Raw genomic sequence first — 27,590 nt, 5'->3', positions numbered from 1 at the left:
GCCATCATGCTATGGTTACCGCCGTCCTCGCTTCAATGCACAGGCACGGTTACCGTTCAAGATGGCACAGGAAACTGAGAAGGTAACTATTCCATTGCTCATTGAAGTGCGCACTATATGGGGATCCCATATATAAAGCTACAAGTAAAGATAACAGTAAGATTCATATATCAGTATTGATGTCTCTTGCATGTATACATTAAAAATCGAAATTACTTTATTAGTTTTAAATTAGTACAGTTTTATTTAGAAGTAAATGAACATTTTTTAGAAGAACCGGTCCACAGTTAAAAATATAATATCAACCCTTCCTTGGGATAGACTTTGTAATGATCAGAATAATAGAGATGCTGCACCATCACGTGACGGCAGCCATGTTAGATGGCAAGAATAATAAATTTTTAAACAGCGTTTTCCATCCGGACAATATGTTTACTGTACGTTTTCTATTCATAAGAAGGTTGCTCTCGGTTTTCATCGCTACGAATCCAATGATTTAACAGCATTAAATGCTTGTTCGAGCAGATCGATGAATCGCTGTACGTCAGTAAACGAGTTGTACATGTGTACTGGAGCTATCCGCATCACGTCAGGGTTCCTCGTATCAACCTGGAGAATCAACAAACATCTTTTTCAAGCATAATCTTTAAGAGGTATTGCTAAAGTCTTCTTGTCCATATCACGACACTTTAATAGGAGCGGGAAGGATTATCGTCTGCTAACAATATTGAAAAGAACGACTTCCAGTAAAATGGTAGGTGCGTCAATAAACATGGGAAAATTACTTCCGTTAAGATTCGCATTTGCTAACTAAAAATGAAGTGCGGGTTAACTTCCAGTTAATTTGCGATAGTGTTCATCTCGAATAATGAATATAATGGAAACATTGACTTCCGCCAAGCTTATTTCGTAACTGAAAAAGGCGGTAAATGTTGACTTCCGGTAATTGGTACGCGCGTTTGCCATCAGAAAGAGAGAGAGAAACGCGATGACTTCCGTTATCGCGTTAAAAGGTACCCTCTGTTGGGGTCCATAGGTTATGTATTCCCACTCCGGTGTTTGTGTTTTTGGACAGGTAGTCGCGAGGCACACTCGCTTGTTACAGCCACAGGAAGTGAAATAGGACCTCTGGAGTCCAGGGTAGTAGTAAAAGATCAGTGTTCGGGTTCTTTTGACTCTCTTCTTCTGACATGAAGGACGAAGAGTAGAAACTAAAACTGCAATAGAACAAATAGATGCCTCTTTTGAACAACAACTGCTACAACTTACCACGACTCCTCTTTTTTCCAATTCTTTGTGTACTTTTTGAACTGGACAAGAAAATTTGACCGACAACTGGCAGCCGCGGTCTTTAGGGTCAGCGGGGGTGATAATCTTGACATAAGGTCGGCTTAACTGTTGTTTTTTATCAGGGGTGTCATCGGTGTCCTCGTTCAGTTCAGGGGCAGGGTAACGGTGAAGCAAAAGTATTTCCAAGTATGCTTTAAAAAAAAGGTGGGAAACGACATGAATAACGCTGAAATAGCTTCCCCTAAGAATGGTTATCTTATCTGTGGGAAACATACGGTACTGATTTACAGCACGTACACGGTACGACATGCCGTAACATTGAAATAGCTTCCCATAAGAATGGTTATCTTATGAGAGGGAAACATACGGTACTGACTTACAGCACGTACACGGTACGACATGCCGTTATATTGAAATAGCTTCCCATAAGAATAGTTATCGTATGAGTGGGAAACATACGGTACTGACTTACAGCACGTACACGGTACGACATGCCGTAACATTGATATGGTTTCCGATATGAATGGTTATCTTATGAGTGGGAAACATACGGTACTGACTTACAGCACGTTCACGGTACGACATGCCGTAATATTATCGAAAAGGCTCCACTGATTATTTGCGTTAACACAAAGAAAAAAAATCTACTTCATTTAAAGAAAAGATTTTTCATCGTAAGATCCATATTACCTGTTAAGAGATCTCCTTTCGCCCTCAGACGCTTTATCGACGTTTTCTTAAATACCTGATCAAGACATAAAAAGAAATGTCTATTAAAATAACTAAATAAATAAATAAATAAATAAATAAATAAATAAATAAATAACTAACTAACTAACTAACTAACTAAATAAATAAATAAATAAATAAAGGTGTTAAACATATACAAACATAGACTACCAAATGTACATAATAAGGGAAGGTAAGTTTTTATGGGGGGGGGGGGGGGGGGGGCAGGGGGATAAGTTTTTATGGGGGAGGGAAGGTAATTTTTTATTGAGGGGGGGGGGGTTGGGGGATTGGCAGTAAACTTTTTAAAAATGGTCGTAGCCCTTTGTCACTCAGTAAGAAATTCATGACCATCCTATGAAGTTTTTTGGTCCTTCTTATAAGAACGCGTGGAATCGTCCTCGCGACGAAGATGATATTGGTGGACGTCAATCAAGGCGTTCCCATGAGATTCCATGGACATGCTTCCTGGGAAAGCTCACGGCAACGTTATGGAAACACTTTGATTGACGTCCAAAAAAAACTCATTTTGTCATGAAGGCAAATTGTAGGATTCCGCACGTGCTTTCGAGAAATCAGCATTAAAATACCGAACAGAATGAATGATGGAGAGTTGTGCACAATATTGAACTATATTCCTAGTTTTTACTTACATTTAAACTTCCAATAAGTAGTTCTGTCTGCATGGCTGCAGGGTTTGAAATCTGGAAGCCCTCAGCGCCTGGAATAGGTTCGATTTCTGAGACCAAAAATGAAAATTAGTATTGATGTCTTTACATATCATTAATTAATTTGTTTGTTTGTTTGTTCGTTTGTTTGTTTATTTATCTATTTAATTCATTTTAAATCTTGCTATATATATTCAGGTATAGTGTGACTCTTTTAATAGACATGTTTCGGCAGTCCTACTGCCATCATCAGCGCCGAAACCTGTCTATTAAAAGAGTCATATTATACCTGAAAATTATTACACAATTTATGCTTGTTAGACCCCTTGCTATATATATTTATTCACATTTACGCACACAACACTGAACTCAAAAGGTGATTATTACGGAGGGAGGAAAAACCGGAGAACCCGGAGAAAAACCCTCGTGTAACATGAGGGAACAAAAGAAACAAACTCGATAGATCTTTTGCAAGATGTGCGAGCACTGTCAAAAATATTGCGTTCAGATTCGAAAAAGGGTTATTTTCGGGCAAGAGAAACTAACGAAAACGCATACAAAACTTTGAAAATTATGTTAATGGAGGAAAGTTTCTTTTAGGTGGGGAGCTATATTTGAAAAAATATATAGCTCACTTCAGACAAAATCTTTTCTCCAAGGGTTTTAAAAATCTCCTTTAATCCTATGGTTTCCAAGGCCCGAAAATGCCTCGATTACATGTCTGAGCCTGCGATATTTATGAAAGCGCTCGCGCATCTCGGAAATTATCCACAGGGCACGAGTCTGCGACCCAACCCGTTGGTTTACGCCACCCTTGCACTCATGAAACGTTTTGCTCATAGCAGGCAGTATTTGTTGACGTGATTGTTACCTGGATTCATTTGGAATCTTGTTTCCTTATTAGTTCCCCACCAACCAGAAAACCTACAAAAAAACGTATTAAATATCAGTAAAAAATCATGTTTATTGCCAACTAGAGGTGAGCATCAAACTGCGGACCTCTTGATTAGCAGGCAGCACACTAACCAACCAAGCCACACTTGGATGAAAATCAATAAAAAAGCCGCACTTGGATGAAAATCAATAAAAATTGGAAATGACTTGAAACTTGTTTACACTTATCTATAAGGCCCAGATGGTAGCCAAGCAACATGTTTCCTTCACAGTCAAAAGTGGCGGGGAAAAATTATCAATTTTATTCAGCATCGAAATTGTGAGTAAATGACGTCATTTACTCAACCCTATTGTTCTTTTCGCTCTTAACCCAAAATATCTCAATAGCAAGTGGCTCCCAGGCTAAAATTTTCACTAATCAGATTTCCATAACTATAATTGAATCATATTATCCTCAAATACTTCAGTTATTCGGACTTTCAAAAATCGGGGCGTTTTCATCCAAGTGCCCCTTTAAAACAAGTGTGTGAGGTCACTGAGGATCAAACTACGGACCTCTTGCTTAGCAGGCAGTACACTAACCAACCAAGCCACACTTGCTCCTTAAAACAAGTGTCTGAGGTTACAGAGCATCAAACTATGGACCTCTTGCTTAGCAGGCAGCACACTAACCAACCAAGCCACACTTGCTCCTTAAAACAAGTGTCTGAGGTTACAGAGCATCAAACTATGGACCTCTTGCTTAGCAGGCAGCACACTAACCAACCAAGCCACACTTGCTCCTTAAAACAAGTGTCTGAGGTTACAGAGCATCAAACTATGGACCTCTTGCTTAGCAGGCAGCACACTAAACAACCAAGCCACACTTGCTCCTTAAAACAAGTGTCTGAGGTTACAGAGCATCAAACTATGGACCTCTTGCTTAGCAGGCAGCATACTAACCAACCAAAGCACACTTTAGAGGTATTAATACTATTACTCTTAAAACACATACCTTGGAAGATCAAAGTTGTAAGCATGTCTTTCATGTACAAAAACACCAGAAATAGCACCAGGGCCTGAGTTGAGGTACTTTTTAGTAGAGAATAAATGTAGATAAACTTGTAAGTAACATTTACATGGTGGTGTTGATGAATGAAGATGATTGGTTGTGATCATCAATACCACGGTCATTTCCATTATCAGAATTAACGGATAATGGAAATGAAAAAAATACAGTATTATCCAAGTTCTTCCCATCACAATCATCATCATGGCCATTGTCATCATCATCATCTATGTCAGCAACATGTTTCACAATTATTGTTTTGTGTCATTGTCATCCTTTGTATTATGATGATCACCCTGACATCATCGTCATTCTCATTGTTAGCAGCAACAACAACATGATCATTAACACATTCACCAACCTTAATTTGGTACATGTCAGAGCTTGGAATAAAGTTGACAGAATAATATAAAAAATTATAGCTACACTAACTGATAAAACTATATGATTCATGATTCCGACTCCCCATAGTTACCGTTGCTATGTCCCACAAGCTTAACAAATTAGCTAGAATATCTCAGAATTCAAAACTCTCAAAAATTGATTATAAATTGTTTCCATTCTTTGTAGTGCTTTTAAAACAGATACTGTGTGGTCGTTTGTGAGACAAGATATTAATTTCATTGCATAAACTGCTTCATAGGTGATTTGTTTGCTATTGTCATAACTATGAATAACATGTTGACTTTTTAGTTTCACCTTGTAATTACACCAGCATGCAAAGTCTACATTCCAGTCGTGAAGATGGAGCTCAACATTCCCAACAGCATGTGCTAAGTCCCAGCCTACAACACAACCCTGTAAATAAATAAAAAACACATTGAAATCCACTTTTAAAGCTTTTTCAAACAGTTCGTCTGTCCATCCATGTTTGTTCGTTCGTCCATTCGTTCATCTGCTTGTTCATTCGTTCTCTTGTTCATTCGTGCACTTGTTCATTCATCCACTTGTTCATTCGTCCACTTGTTCATTCGTCCACTTGTTCATTCGTCCACTTGTTCATTCATCCACTTGTTCATTCATCCACTTGTTCATTCGTCCACTTGTTCATTCATTCACTTGTTCTCTTGTTCATTCATCCACTTGTTTATTTGTTCTCTTGTTCATTCGTCCACTTGTTCATTCATCCACTTTTTCATTCGTCCACTTGTTCATTCATCCACTTGTTCATTCGTTCTCTTGTTCATTCGTGCACTTGATCATTTGTTCCCTTGTTCATTCGTTCACTAGTTCACTTGTTCATTCGCCCACTTGTTCATTTAGTTATGCATTCATTCATTCATTCATTAATATATTAATTCATTTAAAAATTCAGTCAGTCAGTCAGTTGAATGATAATGACCTAGTCATTACATTAGTTTATTGCTAGTTGGGCCTGCATTGGTGTATTGACAGTAATTGAATAATAAGGAAACGTAAACACTGTATATACAATAAACAACTATACATATGTATATATACTGACAATAAATATTCAGAAGTTAGTCGTTTGTTAGATTAAAAAAAGTCAGTTGGTTGGTCAGTCTGTAAGTCAAAAGTGCAATAGATACCTTCTTCTGTGCTGCTGATGTGATTGTTTTCATATCAAAGAACTGTCCCGTGTAATACTGAACTCCTGGTAAGCAAATCAAATAGTCATTGATAAGCAATGCTAGTAAGTAAGAGGTCTGTTAAAAAAAACTACTGTATTTTATATTACATGCTTCTTTGATCCTTTGATCATATGCTGAAACAACCTCTAGGCTGATCTAAGTCAGGGCATAACTAACTCATAGATAGAACCCTGAAACAACCTCTGGGCTGATCTAAGTCAGGGCATGGCTAACTCACAGATAGAACCCTGAAACAACCTCTGGGGTGATCTAAGTCAGGGCACAGCTAACTTACAGATCAAACCCTGAAACAACCTCTGGGCTGATCTAAGTCAGGGCACGGCTTACTCACAGATCAAAACTTGAAACAACTAATTCACAGACCAAACTCTGGCTAAAGCAGTGTCTGGTAATTGAGCCATTAAGACCCCAGGGGTGAGAGCCTTGCAAGTGTATTACTGCTATGCCATACTTGAGTCCACACAATACCTGAGAACATAACTAATGCAATGGAGTCTCCTTGTTCTTCAATGACTTTGAGGATGTCTTCTGTTTTTAGAGTTTCTTCTCCCTTAGAAAACAGTGAAATTCAACAAAATTAAAATAACTTAGAGTTGGGACAAAGATCAGCAGCAACATGCCCCAGCGAACATTAAAAACTGGTTTTCATAATTAAGTTGAGAAAACCTCATTTGTGCAAGAACAAAAAAGTCGGACTCTTATTTTAGTGCTCTCCCGTGTTTTGAGGATTTTTCTCCAGGTTTTCTAGTTTTTCTCCCTTCAAAAAAATTCAATGCTATATATTTCAATTCGATCAGTACTACACTAATCAAATCTAAGACTATGGTATTTTATTATCGTCCGTAGATGTTATTTAGCATGTGATTTTAGTTAATTATTTCAAATTGTGAATTTAAGATATAAATATAGTCTAACTTGTAATGCCTTTTTCATTATACCCTGATGATCAAGACGATTCTCCAAAAGATTGAAATAAGTATTTTCTTTTACTTGCTGGCTAAAGCTTTAAGTTTACTACATGTACAAATGAAATGAAGTTCCTGAGCAACACAAACGTTACTAGGGAGAGGGGATACTGTATGTTAGGTGCCTGTGAATTTTTATTCCTGCACAGAAACATGTATGTGGGAGATACTGTAGGAGAATGTAAAACTGACATCTGCTTATGGCATAGGCTGAGACTTCAAACTCAGCAGAATATTAGTATTGTTGCAACTTCACTAACCTTTCTTGGAAACACTTCGATGATGCTTTCTTGTGGCTTGTAACCATGAAAATTTACTTGGGACTTGATAGCATACTGCCACCAAAAAAAAAAAAAAAAAAATCAAATCAAATCAAATCATTTTAAAGCATTTAACAGAAAGTTGCATCCCTTCAAAGTATATTTCTATAGTACATAGGACAAACTAGGGAATTACGAACTGGGCATTACATAGGAACACGATTACTCACATTGTACCATGTTTTTGCTTGAGTTTCCTGTTCTCTTATGTTATTTAGCCTTGACCCCATTATTTAATAAAATATTTCATTTTTGGATTTAATTTGTTTTCATCTTCCTTAAATTATTGAAATAACATTGATTGCAAAATTGTACAAAGAGACCTTCATTTAGATTAGAGTACTTATTTGCAGGTACTCAGCAACTACACAGAGACCTCAGAGAGTTGGACTATGGACAATAGTGTACAATAAATATTAAATCACAATTTAAGGTACTATAAGCACTTGACTTTTAAACTACATTTTTTCACCCTAAAAATATAGATTTTGTATAATTTAAGTAGAATAACCTGATCAGAAGGAAAAGCCTTGCCCTCCATCAGTATTTTGTGACGAGTGCTTGTTGGTCTGTAGAAAGGCACCATCATAAGATTGACATTGACGGTTAATGCGTTCATTACAACCACTTCGATTGGCTTCGCACCTGATGTATATAAAAGGATCAATCAATCACATGGATACAATAATGAGAAATGCATGGATAATCTGATGGATGGATGGACGGACGGACTGGACGGACGGACGGATGGATGGATGGATGGATGGATGGGATGGATATGAGATGGGTGGATAATGGATGAATATTTATTTATTTAATAGGATAGGATGGATGATTGATGGATGGGATGAATGAGATGGTTAGGATGAATATGAGATAGATGAATAATGGATGAATGTCTATTTAATAGGATAGGATGGATGATGGATAGATGGATAGGTAGGATGGATGATTTGATGGATACAGTAAGAGAGATAAATTCAATACTTAGTTTCCTCACCAACAAGTTCAGCAGTTTCTTCTGTTGCATATTCTTCTATTGACTTCCATGGTCTGTCTCCAAGATGATGACCATAAACCCCCCTGAAATTAGGACATTAACAATTATAAAATTAACAAAACAAATGGGAGCTAAGAAATAGAATTGTGTAACAACTTTATTCATGGTGTCCATGTGATGTCACATATAATTGACTTTGACAAAATATTTGCTCATGGCAGCCACATTTTTTGTCCTTTCGTCCTTGTGTGAAGTGATGGGCGTCACCAATAGTAGTAAATGCATGCATTGCTGTCATAATACCCAACTACAACTACAAACAGCAAACTTTTATTGGTCTTAAAAATAGCCAAAAAGACATTTTGTTGTCAAAACTATGTAAAAGACATTGCAAACTTACCATAGCAGTTGGTGTAAGAAAATAAACTACTACAAGTATGCACAGAAAAATTCCACCCAGTCCATTTGCCAAAATTTTCATAGCCCATATAGTCTGTAGTTATTGAATCTTAAATTAGGTAAACTTACATTGCAGCCCATTTATCCAAGTGTTCTTTGACTAGCTTCCTGCATTCTTTTGGCATTAGTCCAAGAGAATTGCCGCAGAAATACACACACTCTGCATTCCCATCTACGAGGGATAGGTCAACTGGAAAACAATCATGAATTGGCTTCAGTAGATACACCCAATAGAAAAAATGTTGTCGGGTTCAAAAAAAGGTCATATCATCGATATCAAAGCTAAGACCGAAGGGGAGCAAGGGAAGACAAACAATTATGCTAATTTCATGCGTATTGCAGTTTTCCCTTCCTGTACACATTTTATGCATCATGACTTTGGCATGTTATTAATCTAGTTCAACCGACTTTGCTCTACTGTGCATTTTTACATGTCTATATACAAATATGATGCACATTTCAGAGTACCCAAAATCCTTTTCGGTCTTAGCTTCGATGATATGACCTTCTCAAACCTGACTCATTTTTTTCAATAAGCCTTTTCATAGTTTAAGAATCAATTCCACTGCGTATGTGACTTTATCCCAAATTCCTCACCTTCTTTTGTCTAAACCTTCTTTTGTTCTTAATTAAACAAAAGGTGAGAAATTCGGGATAAAATCGCATGAGTGGTGGAATCGATTCTTAAACTATGAAAAGGCTTATTAGTATATTGAGCTTATTTATGAGTGCATATATAAAATGTATTGTTCAAACCCTGAAACAACCTCTGGGCTTATCAAAGTTAGGGCACAATGGCCAAGGCCTACATGATAGGAGGATGAAATAAGAACCAGGTGAATCAATTCAACCATACATTCAGTATACATGACAAAAGAGGTGTAAACTTTATCCCTGGTGCTAGGATCTTCCCACCCGCGAGGCAGGAAGATCCTACTGCTAGGAATATCTAAAAGAAAGCTACTTCTCTCCCATGTTATAAACAGGACCGACAAATATTGTAACTCTTTATGTATTGTTAAACATAGTACATACAAAAGGTGCGAATAAATTAATATTATTGCTTTATATACTCACGCATGGGGCATTGGATTTTGTAGAAAAGAGAAAACTGGAGTAAATCCTTGAATCAAGGGAGAGTACCAACAAATACTTCTAAGGTGTGAGTGCAGTTCATTTAGGTTAAATCTTTCTCAAATAAACACTAAAAGACCTTGTAAACTCACCATGCGGTGATTCCTTATTCAATGGATAACAAAACTCCTTCCTTAGCTCATGGAGTTCATCTTGTTCGTCCATGAGAGAAGCAAAATCTTTGGAAGCCATTTCCAAGCCATTAATCTTAGCGAGCTCACGGAGTTTTTTGGCGGGCTCGAAGTCATATAGACTGCTGTCTTTGCCAACACCACCATTATTTGTAGCGTAGGAATCCATCGAGCTATAGATCGCAATTTTTACTCTCAAAAACACTAAGAACAAGGTTCTAATATGTTATGTAATTTGCTTAGTGGAGCTGCCTCAGGCCTGTACGCTTTTAGAAAGAGCAGCGTGCTGCGAGTGCAGCTAGCGTGACAGTCACGAACATTTATCACTACATGTAAAACAATTTTTATGAAGTTTTTTTCAGAGATGGACAATAAATGAAACAAATATCTGATAGATGTGAAACTAAAGATCTTTGTAGCATGATTGTTAGTGTCGTCAAGAGCCGCTCTAAAGGTTGTCACTCAAGGCGCCGTCACGCAAGCGGCTCTAAATAATACTCCTCACGCAAGCGGCGGAAACGGAAAACACAGGGAACCCAGAGGAAGCCTCATCGATCACATTCACAGATAAAATACAGTATTTTCTATTGCTCTTATAGAGTTTTTGTACCATCACGTTATGGCAGCCATAACAGCAGGCACAACAATAGAGTCTTTTCCCACTGCGAGACTGAATTCTTTCTCATGTAAATCAGATGCCATTGTTCCTGCCTCGTGTCATGGTTACGTGATGATGCATAATAGCCTTTATTCCAAGTTTCAATCAAATTTTTTCCCCCATCAGCATCTCTTTTCAGATTGCACTTTTCAGCATGCATTTCTTAAGTTTCACACACATTCTATCCCTCCTTACTCCTCCCAGTCATCTATTTTGGAGAAAACTGCAGAATACCCTTTCCTAACATCAGCAAGAAAAATATCAAAGATTCTAAAAAAAAGTGGATAAATAAAATGAGACAAAAAACTAACAAATAATTGTTCTTAAAAATTTAATTTTTATTCTCATTTTTAACCCAATAGCTAATACAAATGCAGAATAAGTCTAATATAATTTTACTCTCACGGAGAGAAACGTCATGTAACAATACTTTTAAAATAAGTATACATCTTGAGTGCAATCAAACTCACACTCTAATTCTTAATCTAGTATGAATTGGCCTTTTCATGTTTCAGCAGCCCTGACACTTAAGGCATCAGTTTTTTTTGTGTTTTGTTTTGGCTTCCATCCATCATTTACAACGGCCAAGTTCACATTTTTTTTGAGTTACAGAAGCCAAGGGCAAGAGAAACATGAGAACCACTCTAACAAACTTGTTTTGTGTGGAGAAAACGAATACCACACATTCAAAAAAGATTAACGACTCTTAAAACTCTAGTGATTACGTTGTACAGCCTCACTTGAGGTCGGTAGACAAAATCAGGAATTAGAATAATGAAACAAGCAACTCCTAGATTTGAGGCTAATTCTGCTTACACTGGAGTTTTAAGAGGAGTCAGTTGAATGTTAACTAAACAGTTTCAATTATGGTATATACAGTACATGTACATATGTCAACCATTACCCTAGCAAAAGATAAAATTATGACATAAAATGCTATTTAAATTTGTCTTGTATTTAACCAGATATTTTTTCATCTTTCCCTGTGTCATTTTCACAGTGGAACATATTTCATTAGATTTTTTCAAAATAATGTAAACAATCTACATATATATTTGTGGCATTTGTAAATATGGATTTTCCTGTAGATGACAATGTATTGGTTTACCATCATCTTAGGAAAATCATTGTGAGTCATCAAATATATACTGATTCAAACTGATTTGGACTGGCAGTACATTTTCTCAATGCAAAATCTTAAAAGTCTTCTTCACATTTTATCAAACCCTGAAACAACCTTTGAGTTGATCAAAAGAGAAAACGAAGCTAACTGGAAGATTCAGTTAAGTTTGTACAGTCTTATGAAGCAAGGAACCTAACAGTTCCTCTATAAAACTCTCATGTAGATAACTGTTGCTCAAATCTTTAGGCACTTATCAACCATTGTCTTAAATTACTTGCCTGCGTCTGATTAATTAATGGCATTTGCACCTGGCCAATAAGGATATAGGATGACTTTCTCTTTCACCACAAGCCCTGTGTAAAACCTCATCACTAACTTCTGAAGTGAGATTCAAGCAACAGAATCTACGATTTGGAATCCAATTTGGAAACTCTATATTAAAAAGTAAAATACCTATATTTAATGTCAGTAGTTCCTTCAGTTGATATTCAACTGCTATCCATGGAAGCTGATGATGGGCACTTTACCCCCTCTCTCCATCAGTGCTCTGTTTCTTAAAAGTATTCAAAGCTGAGGCTACACGGATTAGAGAAGTCGAAACAGACTTGGGAGACCTAGAGGATCGAACCCTCAAGCTCTGAAGGCCATTGAATGTAGTTAAGAATTACTTCTTGTCACAATGAGTTCAGCTAAATAGTTCAAGTCAGCATGGGGGTTGTCCCTCATTACTTGTAGGATAAGTTCCTGCCTTTCTTCTGGAAACACAGCCAAGAGACGTTGGAAAGTAGCAGATCTTGCACCATCAAAGTCGTTTCTTTCAATATTGGCTGAATTTACATGTCTTTCTCGGTCAATTGGTCCATCCACGAACCTTCTATTCCCACTGTGTTGAGCTACTGGCAGAGCAGGATAGTTACTAGTTGCATTCATACTGCGGTGATACTGTTCCGTTGTATAGTCTTGTCTTGGGACTTCTGGTCTTGCAAACGTCCTGGCTTCTGCTCCCTTGCGAGAGTGATCCCTCTCTGGGTGATAGTATTTACATCGTAGTCCATAAGTGCATCTTCTCAAATAAGGACAAACTCTTCTGTGAGTTGCAGTACCTTTTCTTAAGAAGTCATCAAGCTTGGGTCCATGTCTACCCAGTGGGTCATCGGGTACCATCAAAATGTCATTGACAAAAGAGTACATTAAGATCCTCTGTTCAATGACTTCTTGCCATTGTGGGCTTTCATTGAACAAGTCTCTGAAGTGATCATTTGATACAACAATACCATCAGTATCATTTGCAAGTTTTAAGATGAATCTATCATCATAGCAAACTATCCGCCGGCCATTAACCCTTCTTGATGGGGTAAACACAAGGTGTCGGTCAGCTTCGAGTTCAGTAAGGATTTCCTGATTTTTTATCGGAGCATCAGGTTTTGGATATTCTTTCCGCCACTGAGGCACAAATACTGTTATTTCTTTATGTCCTCTTTTCTTAAAATAGTCCACACAGATCTTGATTCCCATGCAAGAGAAGTATTGCTGGTTACCATGACTGTTAAGAGGGGAAAAAAACATCTTAATATATAACTTTAATTAATGGAATTATTTAAATGGTTTATGTCCACGGCACTTAAACTTTTAACTGCGAAAGAAAACAGACCATGATCATAATATATTATTCGGGAAGAAATAAATTACAGCCCATATTTTTTTTATAAAAAAATTAAAAAAAAAAAAAAATCAAATCTGGCTTATATAATCTCTTTATAAGAAGAAACAGTTTTTTCCAAGGAATGAAAAAATAATGAGGGACCTAAAACTTAATTCAATTTGAAAAAAAAAGAAAAAAAATCTTTTTTATTATTATGGCAAAAGGAATACATATGGAATAAAAGTTAACAAAGCCCAGGTAGGTGTAATAAAATTTGAGCCAGAATTAAGTATGCAAAAATTAAACAGATTAAAAATTTGAACTTCCTGTTTGTTGACTGGTCATGCAAGGCTTCAACAGCTGCCAAAAATTTTGGAATTTTATTGATTTTTGAGATTTTTTTTTTGTTTTCTCTTAAATGTTCCTAAAAGGGAATTTATTGAAGTACTTCTTTATAGATTCCACCCTTTTGGAAGTGTTGAATTTAAGATGTGTGAGAACAGAAGAAATCGTAATTCTAGAACCACTTCCCGTCCATAGGGAAGTGACTGTCAATCATTTACTATTGTTCAATACAAAGTCAAATATAGCCCAAAATAGAACAAGCCTTCTGATTGGCTAATGCATGAATAAACAGCTATGACCCTTGATCAAGTTGTCTTCCATAGCAAAATGAAAGCCAATTCTTCAAAACAGATCTGTGGGCTTTGAATGTTATAAAAACGTCTTTAAACTCAGAGAAACGATTCTAGAATTACCTAGATATAAATTTCAGGGATGCTTCTTTGTTGGTTATTCATTTTATAAGAAGTTTTTGCTTTAGAAAAAGAGCTTTTTGAAATTCTATAGCCCTGAAACAATACACCTACAGTATCTTATAAGACCTATGACCCTGTCTCAGCAAAATAAGAAGTTCGATGAATGATAAGTTGCCACATGACTAAAGCATCAGGTGATGGCTTGTATCCCTTACATAACCTATTGAGTTTCTTCTTCTAGAAAAAACTAAAAAATCTTAAATGAATCTTCCAGATCTTGAGTAGTATTGTTTTTTGTTTCTTACCTCATTGCAACATTGCTTCCATCAATAACAATGTGCCTCAAATCTGAGTTACTGTCAACAGTGGCTGAACTATTGCCAATGACTTGTTGGTACATCAATGTATCATCCTCTGGTCTATCATTCAGATACTGTCTATCAAAGGGCAGGAATACACCCTGTGAACTAGTAGACTCCATTGGAAATGGTCTCTGGCCAGGTGGACACATTGCTCCACGAGCCACTATTTCTTCATTCCTTGATTGTGGTATAGCAGCCCTATTCGATGTTCCACGTGCCACCACTTCATCTTTGTTATGTGACACAGGTTTGCTAAGCCCTGGATGTGCAGCATACTCAGGTTTAGCTCGCTGTAATAAGCTAGGTGATGATACTTTAATAAGTTCTCTTAATAAAGTATTTTGATCAACCTCCTTGCCCTGTTTCTTAACTACTTGATGAATATCTTCCTTAGAATACCCCAGCTTAATTGCAAATTCCTCCAATGAAGGATCAATATAAGGCACTGGAGTGGATTGAACTTTTTCCTGTTCAAGTTTTTGTTGTGGAGAAATGCTACCACTGCTCATCAAACGAGGAAGGCCATTTACTCCAGCTCTGAGCTCATTAATTCTTTCTTCTATAGCAGAAGTAGCAATAACTACTGACATCTCACTCCCCTGAATACATGCCTCTTTTGGTGACGAAAACAGTACAACAGCTCCAGAGGTTTTCTCTACATGGTTTCTGTACTCTGAAATTGCATCAAAGTACTCCTCTGGAATGGAGACTTTGACATCCTCTATCTCAGGCTTACAGAGTGAATTTATGTAGTTCTGTAGAAGAAAAATATAGTAAAAAGAGATGATATAAACTTGAGATTTTTCACAATATTTTGAATCTCAGAGCTAAATATATCAACACTTCGACATAGTCCACGTAAAACACCACTCCTTAGTCGTAAAAAAACTTATTCTCACGGTTGTGAGATCTTAAAATATAAGCTTATTTTAAAAAAATCCATGAAAATCTCTTTAAAACCTCGCAATCATCTCTATTTTTCGAAAATACACAACTTTAACACAAGCTCGTTGAGCTAGGTCTAAGCATGTTCTACGGCGTTTAAACAGCAACAGAGAAAGAGGAAACTCGACTAAAAAATATCGCTTTAGCATTGAAGACATAAATTCCGAAACTTGTTGTTATTGATGAAGCTACCAGAAGGGGTTTTTTCTCACTATTGAAGCGGAAGTTAGACGCTATTGCATTGTTTCTTTGTACAGATTAATTCTCCAGGACGTTATAAGCTTTCCAACGGCTTTTTTCTGTTTATATTCAAATCATATTTGAAACTACGGGGATATTTTGAGCACGAGGAACGACGAACGGTCATGAAGAACAACGGAAATTATAGGTTTTTAGCTTACTAACCTTCGCATTTTCAATGTCTTCTATGCGTCCTTTGAGCTGAACCCACTGAAAGCCAACAGCTTCGGTGGGACTGAGAGAAACTTGGACATTAAACAGCTGATTTATTCTCTCTATAGCATCAGAAACGGCCTTTTTCTTGTCTTGGTCGACGGCGATATCACGAATATCCGCCATGTTGAATTGTATCTTTGAGAATTAGATGACGAGGAAAAAAAGATTTCGGTTAGATACGATGCTTTGCTGTTCATCCCTACATTTCTTGAAACTAATAGTCCGCAACCAGGAAGTTACAGCTTATCTATAACTAAAGTTCTTTCTTTATGTCATCGATATTTATTTTAAGGGGTCAATAATATACATATCTAAAATTTCCCTTTACGTCATAGCTGCTTTTATCACGCTTGCGACAAAATTTATTGGAGGGAGGGGGGCTAGTTACAACAACTTTTTATAGTGAAAAAGATCCTAAAATGAGACTTTTTCACACAAAAAATAACCGTGCATTTGTACTTAGATAATATTCCTTAAATTTCTGAAGGATATTTGAACATTGAGTTCTTTATAGGGTAATATTTTGAACGTGACATTTTTGATCCCGACCCCCCTCCTTAGTGAATTACATCACTGGAAGTTGCTAGTAAAGTGCATGCGTCAAAATGCGTCGTCAAGGAAGTCAGTGACTCGACGTCCGAACTTTTCACGAACACTCGACAAAGCGTTAGGCTCCAACGTAAATCTTCGGCTATTGCGCGTTACAGGAGTCTGAATTTACAGTTTCCTTTAGTTCGGGGAAGTATATTTTAGCTGAAACACGGAGGTTTACGAAAGTAAACTATTGACAATAATAATTTGCAATAATTTGATAGCATGGTCCCAAGCCTCTATCAATAAAAATAATCCAATAGTTTGACCTCGGAGTTAAACAAGTCGGCATTCCTAAACTAATAATTCAAAGTCTGCTTTATGAAAACACTATCGTGTTTTTTGTCCAAATTAAACCACAACAGTTCCCGCAACCCTTTGTGATCATGTCTGCAGACAGACCTCCTATATTTCGACGCCGGTTTTTGCTGAGGTGAATCATCATCAGTTTAAAAAATGTAAAAAACCAAACCCTGATTTAGCGCAGGATTTATAAACTCGCACGTTTTTTACAATTTTTTATAGGAGTGGTTAGAAGCTTAATATAGATACGGTATTTAGGATGTTCCGTAGCAAGCCGTAGGCGGTAGAGGTCTTTAACGGAGTTACGTTAACTGAGATTCATGTTGGGATCACCCCCCACCCCCACCCCCACCCCCACCCCCCTCCTACAAAACCTCTAATTAATGCGTTTGCCTACTCGTAAGTTGACCGATACAGTCACTTTACGCTTTACGTTTTTATTTTATCAATTACAATAAATAAATTTACAAAAACCCAACAACTTGTTGCAAATAGTAAAAACTAATCTAGGCAGATTGAATGGTAAATTATTTACAATTTTAATACAAATTACAGGAAGCAAGTAGTACATAAGCTTCGTACGTTGGTCAAAAACAAACCTGATTGAACAAAAAGATTTGGTCAAAAACAAACATGATTGAACAAAAAGATTTCTAACGTTACCTTGACCCCGCAAAGTTGGAAATCATGATATTTTGCATGGGCGCATCCATGACTACCCAGGATGTACAACAAAAACTGTTTGTGAATCTGATCAATATTATGAATATTCTATGCAAGCATTCCTTATGAACAATTATCTCAGTAAAGACGGCTTAATATACCGAACTTAAGATAAGTAAAGAGACTGGCGAAGGAAAATACTTATGATTTAAAAGAACAAATGAAATAATAAACTGGGAAAAGGAAAGAAAGAAAAACGTCAGAGAGGCAGAGAAATGGATGAGAGATATCGCGTCGATTAACTAATGAATGGACGAAAGAAAAAATGGATAGAAGAAAAGGATCGAAGGAAAGAAGGAAGGATGGTGTATGGAATGGAATGGAATGAAAGAGGGTGTGGATGGGGGTAACGATTGGCCTAAAAATTAGTAGTTAACAGTTAACTGATATTCATTATTTTGGTTAACATTATACGGTCAGCACTTTTAAAATAATTAACAGCATAGTTAACTTAACAGTAGTATAGTTAACTGTTAATCGGGTACCCCCATCCACACCCCATGCAATGTAATATGGACAAGAGTATAAGAAAAAACATGTTTAGATTTTAGACTACTAAGCTCAGTATTCTATCATTCCATTGTGTTCCTTTTCCTTCCGAGGCTCTTCACAATATAATGGTACCACTTCTGATGTTACTCTGAGAACGTGATCATTGTTTGACGTCTATAATTATTGCAAGTTTGTTACTTCAGTTTTCATAAACATGCAAACTCTGTGTCTGCGAGCTGCAAGCTGAAATTTGACTTTTCGCTGCTGTCAATCAAACCTAATCGGTCGTCGGTACCTTTTTCATACAAGTGTACAAACGTTTTGCAAGTCCTGTCTTGTATTGTTCTAGCACCTACCAACAGGATCTAGCTGTCTGTAACGAGGAAGTATTAATTTAATACGCTAAAGCCGAACAGTACAAGGTCATTTTTCATTTCTTATTTCTCTAAATGATTAAGCACAATTAAGCAAGATTACTCTTGTGTCATTTTTTGTCATTTTCTTTCATCCTTTGTTTCCGAGAATTTTAATTTCCCACCTTTTTTTTTTTTTCCTTCTTTTTTTTCTTTTTCCCACCAGTTAAGAATTCCATTTCAGCATATTATTTATGAGAATGACACTGCTTTCTTCCAACGACTGAATCGAACAATGCAGTAAACTAGTCAACTATTTAAGATAGGTTTCCTCGAAAAACATTAATTCCGACTTAGTACGTTTTTCTTGGTTTACCAGTCAATAACTAGTAAACCCTGTAACGAGCACGTATCACGAAACCTTTAACTTTTCTATCAGAGCCATTTATAATTTTTTTTCCTGGTCTGTGGTCAGCGGCTTTTTCTTCTTTATGAATTTCACAGCGAACACATGAGGTAAACCCGTTCAGCGAAAACGGAAGTCTAAACGAAGAAATCAGTTCGTGCAGCTTATACATGTTCATTTTGCACGATCACTGAACGTTCCGGTTGATTCCCTCTATGTAAGCTTTCTTTCGCAATCACTTATTCGTCCGTTACAGTTTGGTGGAATTTTGTGTCGTTAACGATAACAAGCCGAGACTCGCTTAAAAACTCGAAATATATCATCAGTTCATGTTTAGACTAAAACATTTTATGGAAGTGCATTTGTATGTTCATATATGGGGCAGGGGCGCGCGTTGGTGGGGATATGGCAGACGAATGTACCAGAAATTTCAAACACTTCCTTTGTGGCGTCAGTGTCCGAACCCAAAATGCGTGACCCCCTAGACTCCTGCAGTTCTAGTGAAAAAGCGAGTTAACAAAATAGAATATGAGTTTCTGAAAAGATTCTGATAGTTTGCACTACCTTAATGATATCTCACGTTAGAATAAACAGAAGAGATGGGGTCTAAGTACAATCGAAATTGTGTGACTTCCGTTAAAAGGCCGACGTGAAGAACGAAAATTATAGTTGCGTAATTTCTGACAGCCAATTGACGGGTAGGCATCGGACCAAATCGGTAAGCGCAGAAGAAAAAAAACATTAGTGTAGTGGATATTTCACTGGTGAAAATGAACAAAACAACTTTGAAAGCACGAAAGCACGTGACCAGACTAGTGAGTGATCCTGATCAGTATCCGAGTGCATTGACGCCTTACGTGCAGTGCATGCAAAGTCTCATGTTTTTGCAGCTGATTCTTTTATTTCGTTTCAACAAGAGTCAGAATATTAGGGCGGACATGCAGTCATTTCTACTTCAACGCAGTTTTTCCGTATCATCGCCAAAAAATGAAAAATAAATAAATAAATATAGAGATAAACATAAATTTAAGCACCCTTTCAGAATTCTTGACAGAATAGCAATATAAACTCCTAGTTAAAGATTCATTTCTAAAATTAGAGCGTATTAGCATTATTTTGGCAAAAGCCTGAATAAGTATATTTTCTTCACGTACGGATAATTAGGTATCACTATGACTCGATACTCCCAACTATGAAAAGACCGGGCGGCAGCTTTCGCTTATAAAACTCAGTATGATATACATTAAATCTTAAAGTGAATGCAATCCACAGTATAGCAATAAATATGCACGCAGCCAGTACGCAGTACGCTGTATTTCGTCGAAAAAAAGGATAACAGAATATAACAATAAAAATATAAATTATATATTTTTGTCTTACCGTCTCCTGACCACGCAAGTTCCTTGATCGAGTAGTTTTATAGCTGATGAAAAACAGTCTTCTTTTGCCGTCGTTTATAGATTTTCAAAAATAACTTTTACACTCATTATTATTGAGTTTGCTGTATATAGCTGAGAAAAATGATATTTCTTGATTTAGAGAGTGAAAAAATAGGTATAACGAATGCTTGCTATCTTTTCTTTTGATCTTGAGGTCTGTTGAAGGTCTTTCTTAGAAAACAGGAAGAAAATTCCAATCATATTTTAGTATCAGCCGTGTCACTATGACACCATTGAATATCCCATTTTGATTGGACCAGACAGATGCCGCTGGGCACAAGGCACGTGTGTTAAAAAAAAACAAAAAAAAAAAAAACAAAACACAGGAGCCCCATAAACACTGTTAGTGTCATAGTAAAGCAAATAGTAAAATGAGTATATTATAGATTTGCAAACATTAATCGTTATTTTAGAGCACTCTCATAATAAGTAAGTCTGATTACAAAGATTTTTTTTTGTCTCCGCAAGCTGCAGGTAAAACACTTCTAAATTTCACTTTGTCTTGCTTAGTTGTCCATCGTATCTTTATTTTTCATCTTCCTCATTTTCTTTGTTTCCAAAATTGTGACTGGATCCGAGACACATCAGGTGGTATCTTTGTCTCAGTGAGTCTTTTAAGTAACAAGCATGCCGGATAAAACTAAGTGCCCTGACCTTCATATATGAGTGAGTCGGTGACCGGCAACGTATAGCTCTATCTCGAGAGCTCTATCAAAATCATTGGCTTGGAACTTGTTTGCGACTGAAACTTCTTAATTACTTTGCCTACTTTTATTTTGAGAATTGCTGAAAATTTTTAGCAAAAATAGAGGTGTATGTCTAGTGAAATGGTCACGTGACATTCAGCCTATATTTGCCAGCCGGTTTCCTTGGCGACTTAGCCAATATTATTGGGTTAATGTATATGACCTTCTTCATATATTACATTTATACCTGGCATATTATTACCGAATGATTTATTACATCATTGACTTTCGAACGTCAAGGAAGCGAAGTTTGCTGCTTTTGAGTGGAACGTGATAAAATGCAAAAGACGATCAGCTTCCTGCTTAAAAAATGAAAAATAATATTGAAAATTCAAATGCTGATGATGGCAAAATTTATATGTTGGGGTATAGGGATCTTTGTTTTAGGGGTTTTAGTTGGCTAAAGAAATACTTAGCGACAAAAGATTTCTCTTTTCTTTTTTTTTTTTTTTTTTTTTTTTTTTTAAGATATAGATATAGATATAATATCTTTAATTTTTTCTTCTTTCCCCCGTTAAACCTAAATTTAAAGATTTTGATATAAAAAGAAGGCCAGGAAAAACAAGAAAAGAGAAAAATTTATTATTAAAGAAAATATTTTATAGACAAAAAGAGTAAATCCAGAAAAAAAAAAATAGAGATAGCATATAAACTGATTAGTGTAAAAAAATGCAATATATAAGAATATAATTTATATAACTTTTTAACAAATTATATGAAAATTAAAAAAAAAATAGAAATATTGTTAACAACAAAGAATATGATTATAAAAAGAAAGAAAACATCATAGAATGTTTATACATATCCGTCAATAGAGAAAAAATTTAGGAAAAAAAGATGTGTCAGAAGTGGGATTCGAACCCACGCCTCCATTCGGAGACCAGAACGCCCGCTCCCAAGCAACTTGGGAAGGAATAACCTTGAGTCTGGCGCCTTAGACCGCTCGGCCATCCTGACACTTGTGTAGATCTTCTGGAATAAACGTTTTTTATTGATTCCTTTATAAGATTAAGTATTCAATTCCTCTCGAATTTCCGCCTCGTTCGATTGAAACTAGAAAATAGTGCTTTCTGACGACTTTAGCACATAAATTAAAGCAATTTTCTTGTAACGTCCTTGTGAAGTATTTTTTGAAGGTTATACATTTTAGTTCGTACCCATTCTCCATGTGAAAATAGTAAATAACGCCTGACGGTTTTCTATTCTGAATGTCATTTGAAGAATATGTAAGATTTTTTTTCTCTGTAATTATGGCACAATCTATGCGTCTAATAACCACGATTAGAGGGACAGAAGTTCGTAATAGGTCTATAAAATGTTGTGTGAGAGAATCAGCCAATAATCTGCCAAAGAAGCGTGGTTATAACAACCACACAATCTCGGTTGATATCTCTCTGTTTGTTGATCCAGTCTTAGCAGCCATCTTATGGAAGCTCTTCAACCAATCCAAATTTTTTTTAATGAATTTTACGATATGGCTTTATAAACAGTGGAAAGTTGAAGAAAAAATCGTCGGTAAGGAAGGCTTTCCAAGTAAAAGTAAAATCACTTTATAATTTACTTATTTTAACGAAAAAAATGAAGCTCATATTAGTATGATATCCTATTAACACATTCAGTCAAAACCCTAATGATCATTTCACTTTGTATTTTCTAGATACATCAGGCAGCAAAATTGTATATAATAATTATTTAAGCCTTCACATACTAAATGTTAATGCAAATACAGTCCATACATGTACCTGTTTGAAGACAAACGCTTATATACATGTTATGCCTTTAAAGTTTCTAAATATGACTGCTGATATACGATGGTAAGTCACCATGAATGAATTTATAAATGTTTCTAATTGAAGTTTTAGACTTAGTTAAAGTTTAGAAAGGCTGGACAGCAGCCTCATGTCTTTTTTTGTTTTTTTGATATTCTGTGAACTCAGACATTTTCAACGACTTGTTGTGAAAATTGTTTTTTTACTTACACCAGTCAAAAACATAAAACCTACTGATTATTTTTGATTGACGGCAGGGAAAAACCAAATTTCACCATGCAGCTTGTAATAGGGTCGGTGTCCACTGGTAGAACGAAGCTTGGGATTGGACAAAATAACAAAAACAAAGAAAGCATTGATTATGATGAACAATGTGTATTGTTCTACATGTGAGCTGCGTTCTTTGTTTTATCTCACCATTCATTGTTTGTTAATCCACTCCCAGGCTTCGATCTGCCAATTGTGGATTACCCTGAAACTACCAAGTTTGCAGAATATTGAAAATCGTTGCTAGAGATTTCCCATGCTTAGCAAAGCTTTAACACTATTATATATTATTAACTCTTTAGCAAATTATGTAACCTTCAAATTTATCAATAACCTGAAACAACTTCTGGGTCGATCTACATGTATCAGGGCATAGCTTACTCACAGATTGAACGGATGAAATTTAGCTCATTAAGTTTTGAGAGAAGAGAATTCAGTGAAAAACCCTCAAATCAATGGAGGGACCTAACTCTACTAAAATGTGATGCCTACAACGTATTCCAGACCCCAGAGGTGAGAGGCAAGTGCAATAAGGCTGCACCACCCTTCTACTTGTTGGTAGTCTCATGTAGTTAATCACAAATTATTTTCCTCTGCTCCATATTTCAGGTCAGAAAAACTTTGGCCGTTGTTGGTAGAATTTGCACACTTGAATGATATTATGTCGTGGCTCTCAACACTTGGAGGTGCTTATTCTTCACTGGGAGAAAATTGTGTTATTTCGGTAAGTAAATCAATAGACTCCTTTAGCCTGCGTAGCGACCCAAATGGGGAGGGGAGGGGGGAAGGGCCCCTTATTTCTAATTAGCATACATAAGATGTAAGAGTAAATGGTTTAGACCCTAACCCTACAGTACATAAGATGACAAAATAGTCTGTGACCATGTACCTTTTTTATGTTCAATAAATTAATGGCAAGGATAAACAATCTTTAGCATGGGCTATTATTTATAGTTTTCCCATTTCATACCATTTGTGTCATTACCTAGATTATTTTTCTTCCAGAAATTCCCTAAAGAGGAATTTTTTTAAAACCCACCTCTCTTCCCCCCATTCCCAGAAATTTCAATTTTCTTCCATGCAATAATGTCTGTACTTTTTGTTGTTTCTTGGACCCCCTACCCCCACCCCTCAGAAATTCCAAATTCCTCTGTGGGGGGGAGGGGAGGGGGAGGGGTATGGCTAATTTCTTGGACTATACAATGGTTGTTTATGAAAACCAAAACATCATACTTTTTGTTAAGAGAATTGCACATGATTTGAAATAGGAAAACTTTATTCATAAGACTAAGGAGGTGTCTTGTGATATTTTGGTTTTGCAGTCTAAGAAAGCTGGTGACATTTCCAAACAGCAGTATGTGATTGCATCCAAGTTAAAGAACCCAATCCTCACAGCACAGTGCAACCTGTTCCTGGCTATGAGCCTGGTTCAAAGGGGACACCTTAAGTCAGCTTCTGTCATCATCAGGTATTATGCATTCCACAGGAATAGCTAGTTACACTAGTATTCTTCAATCCACACCCTTGGACCAAGGGAGCTTTTACTTTTTACGAGCATGAGCAGGCTGGTCAGATTTAAGAAGGTACCACATCTTAAAATATGGCAATTAAGGGTGGCTAACCCCAAAAATAATAAGCTAAATAGGAAGTGTATAAGAAATTTTTAAAACATTATCCTGTTTTAATAGTGGGCCATGTAAACAAAAAACAAAATTCAGGTTGGGAAGGGGTCATATAAGTTTTTGCTTACAAATTGCAAAAACCCAACTGCACCCCCCCCCCCCCCCCAACCTAACCCTAACCTCAACCTTACCTCATATTTGGGTAGTAAACATTGTTTTTTGGGTGCCAATCATCTCATTTATTTCTCTCTCCAGACGGCAATATGCTGAAGCTGTTTCTGATGGGCTTTATGATCAAAAGGTAACCTTTTGTATTTTTTACCAACCATGTGAAACTGCACCACTTTGAAATGCAGCTCAATCTGAGGGACAAAGCAATAGGTTCCAATTCTCAGGGGATTGGAATTTTTTTGTTTTGTCCCCCAGATCGAGCTGCTTTGACGTCATGTAATTTGCATGGGTCTATACCCGCAGAACTGTCTTATAAAATGTTGATGTTTTTCAGCTTATTTCTCTGTGTAAGGCAGCGTGGAACAAAGTTCGATTCAAGAAACAATTAAAGGTGATGAATTTGGCAAAGAGATTCATTTCATTTTATTTACATAATTTGTATAATTTATCCATCCACTTATTCCATCCCATTCGACCCTTCCATCCCTTCCATCCCATTCAACTTATCCTATCCTTGTATTTGTTCCATCATCCTTCCTATTCATTGCATTTAAACAGAGGTCTCAATGCCTTTACAGTAGATTGTTCAAAAAATAATGATAAAGTAGCATAAAGAATAAATGGGATGCCAAAAATCAACCTCATGTCACATTCATCCTCTGTAACTCCCACCCATCTACTCTGAATTCCATCCATCCTTCCGATCCCCCATCTATTGCTTCAGCCATTCATCTAACACCTGACCCCAATTTTCAAACAATCTTTCCACTATTCCCATCCCACCTATCTCACCCATCCACCCACCCTTGCATCCATCTGTCCATTCATCCATCTTCCCATCCATCCATCCACCCATCCACTCACCCATCCATCCACCCACCCTTGCATCCATCTGTCCATCCATCCATCTACCCATCCATCCATCCAACCATCCACTCCGGCCATACATCCACACACCCACCCATCCATCCACACACCCACCCACCCATCCACACACCCACCCACCCACCCATCCACACACCCACCCATCCATCCATCCACCCTTACATCCATCTGTCCATTCCTCCATTTATCCATCCACCCATCCACTCACCCATCCATCCATCCATTTTGGCTCCTGTAATACAAATTTCTTGATGATTACAGTTACAGGCCAGACATTCGAGAGAATCTATTCCACCTGATACTATCAACCATCAGGACTATAGCTGACAGTAGACTCTAGAGGGCTTCTCTTCTCTTCTAGAGTGCATAACTCTCCATCAAGCTGAGAGAGAGAAAAACAGAGAGATGCCGGAGTAGAGGCTACCGCAGTACATACATGCAGTCGACTCAAACAAAGAAACTTTTACAATAAAGGATAAGAAAACGTTTTTTTGCTTTTTTTTTTTTATCTATTTATATATTTTTTCTTTCTTTGATTTTCTTGTATTGATTTTCTGGTGGACAAAAAAATGGGCCCTCTTTTCTTATGCAAAAAAAACCAGTTTTGTTTTGGACTCAGTGCGAGGGGTCAATCTCGTAAAACCAAGAAGATTATTATTATTTTCATCAAGTATTTACTTTCACAAATATGAAAGTATAATATTTTATACAATCTGTTATATTACACATTTGACATGTACAAATATTGTCAATCATCATCAGAGAAGAGCTACTATAGCAGAATCTTGTATATCACATAATTCTATACATTATCTTTTACATTATAAGTATCTTACAATGAGAAATACATCAGATCTACTATGTATGGATTATTAATGATTATCAGTATGAAGAATTACCATTGTAAGGCTAGAAGAGATAACTAGCTAAAAAAATACAAGGCAAGTCTTTGTCCTTTGGTCTGTGTTAATGATTCCTGAACAAATAAGGAACATATAAATAAAGGATGATGTAGTAGTTACCGAGATGTGATATTTGCTGTCAAAGGTATACATGTACACCCATCTCGTAATGGCTGGCAACCGGGGTACGAAAATGAGCTCACCCAGTCATAAGTTCACAGTAAAAGATATAAAAGCACATCAAAATGCCTTTATAGAAGAAAAGTCTAGAGTCTGACCTTTTGTTTTGACGTGAATTTGTGCTCACAGGAAAAAAAACGGCATCCCAAATTGAGAATTTGCTGGGAATTTCCTTGAATTCCCAACAAATTCCCATCCAGTTCCCAGAGAGAACGAAATTGGGAACATGGCACTGATTCCCAATGTTAGTTTGTTGGGAATTTTGTTTTTCTATTGGGTATTAGAAGGAAATTCCCAACAATAAATCCCAACGTTGGTGTTCCCAATTTGGGAATCCGGGTTTATTTTTCCTGTGGCTATAAAATATCTACCTATACTTTGAATGTGCAACCTTGCAACATGACTGGGTCATGGTCTCATTTTTGTGTACTCGTCAGCCATTATGAAAACAGTGAATTGTGGGCAGCCATGAGAGCAAGGCAATTTTGGGCAAAATCAAAATAAACAAAACTTTTTGTCTCTCTCATGGCCTTGTACAATACTTTT

The 27,590-nt window shown here is 36.7% G+C and overlaps 3 protein-coding genes and 1 non-coding gene across 4 annotated transcripts; 1 reads left to right on the top strand and 3 right to left on the bottom strand.

Moving 5' to 3' along the window:
• Positions 1 to 195: 195 nt before the first annotated feature.
• LOC116286476 (kynureninase) lies at positions 196 to 11,089 on the bottom strand. Its single transcript, XM_031692999.1, has 14 exons — positions 10,213 to 11,089; positions 9,056 to 9,176; positions 8,528 to 8,610; positions 8,039 to 8,172; positions 7,468 to 7,542; positions 6,711 to 6,792; positions 6,180 to 6,244; positions 5,329 to 5,427; positions 4,576 to 4,652; positions 3,559 to 3,611; positions 2,673 to 2,758; positions 1,981 to 2,035; positions 1,270 to 1,481; positions 196 to 609 (listed from the first exon to the last, which is right to left on the bottom strand). The coding sequence occupies exons 1-14, from the start codon at positions 10,418 to 10,420 to the stop codon at positions 481 to 483; spliced, it is 1,479 nt and encodes a 492-aa protein (XP_031548859.1). The 5' UTR covers positions 10,421 to 11,089; the 3' UTR covers positions 196 to 480.
• Positions 11,090 to 11,226: 137 nt separating this feature from the next.
• LOC116286475 (uncharacterized) lies at positions 11,227 to 20,644 on the bottom strand. The gene is made up of 4 exons (XM_031692998.1): positions 20,444 to 20,644; positions 16,145 to 16,330; positions 14,738 to 15,549; positions 11,227 to 13,575 (listed from the first exon to the last, which is right to left on the bottom strand). Exons 2-4 carry the CDS (start codon positions 16,316 to 16,318, stop codon positions 12,690 to 12,692), a joined length of 1,872 nt encoding a protein of 623 aa, XP_031548858.1. The 5' UTR covers positions 16,319 to 16,330; positions 20,444 to 20,644; the 3' UTR covers positions 11,227 to 12,689.
• A 1,444-nt stretch (positions 20,645 to 22,088) lies between these two features.
• On the bottom strand, positions 22,089 to 22,205 carry Trnal-caa (transfer RNA leucine (anticodon CAA)). Its single transcript has 2 exons — positions 22,168 to 22,205; positions 22,089 to 22,134 (listed from the first exon to the last, which is right to left on the bottom strand). It is a non-coding gene; the product is annotated as a tRNA-Leu (tRNA).
• Positions 22,206 to 22,466: 261 nt separating this feature from the next.
• On the top strand, positions 22,467 to 26,983 carry LOC116286471 (uncharacterized). Its single transcript, XM_031692993.2, has 7 exons — positions 22,467 to 22,763; positions 22,906 to 23,062; positions 23,894 to 24,008; positions 24,607 to 24,752; positions 25,162 to 25,207; positions 25,412 to 25,468; positions 26,224 to 26,983. The coding sequence occupies exons 1-7, from the start codon at positions 22,499 to 22,501 to the stop codon at positions 26,287 to 26,289; spliced, it is 852 nt and encodes a 283-aa protein (XP_031548853.1). The 5' UTR covers positions 22,467 to 22,498; the 3' UTR covers positions 26,290 to 26,983.
• Positions 26,984 to 27,590: the final 607 nt, after the last annotated feature.

This window comes from Actinia tenebrosa, unplaced genomic scaffold, assembly GCF_029948245.1.
Source record: "Actinia tenebrosa isolate PJP-AT-01 unplaced genomic scaffold, QUT_ActTen_1.0 PGA_scaffold13__45_contigs__length_12533684, whole genome shotgun sequence".
In the NCBI taxonomy this organism is placed as follows: domain Eukaryota; kingdom Metazoa; phylum Cnidaria; class Anthozoa; order Actiniaria; family Actiniidae; genus Actinia; species Actinia tenebrosa.
The sequence above is the reverse complement of the archived record's forward strand: the minus strand, read 5'-3'. Positions and strand labels throughout refer to the sequence as shown.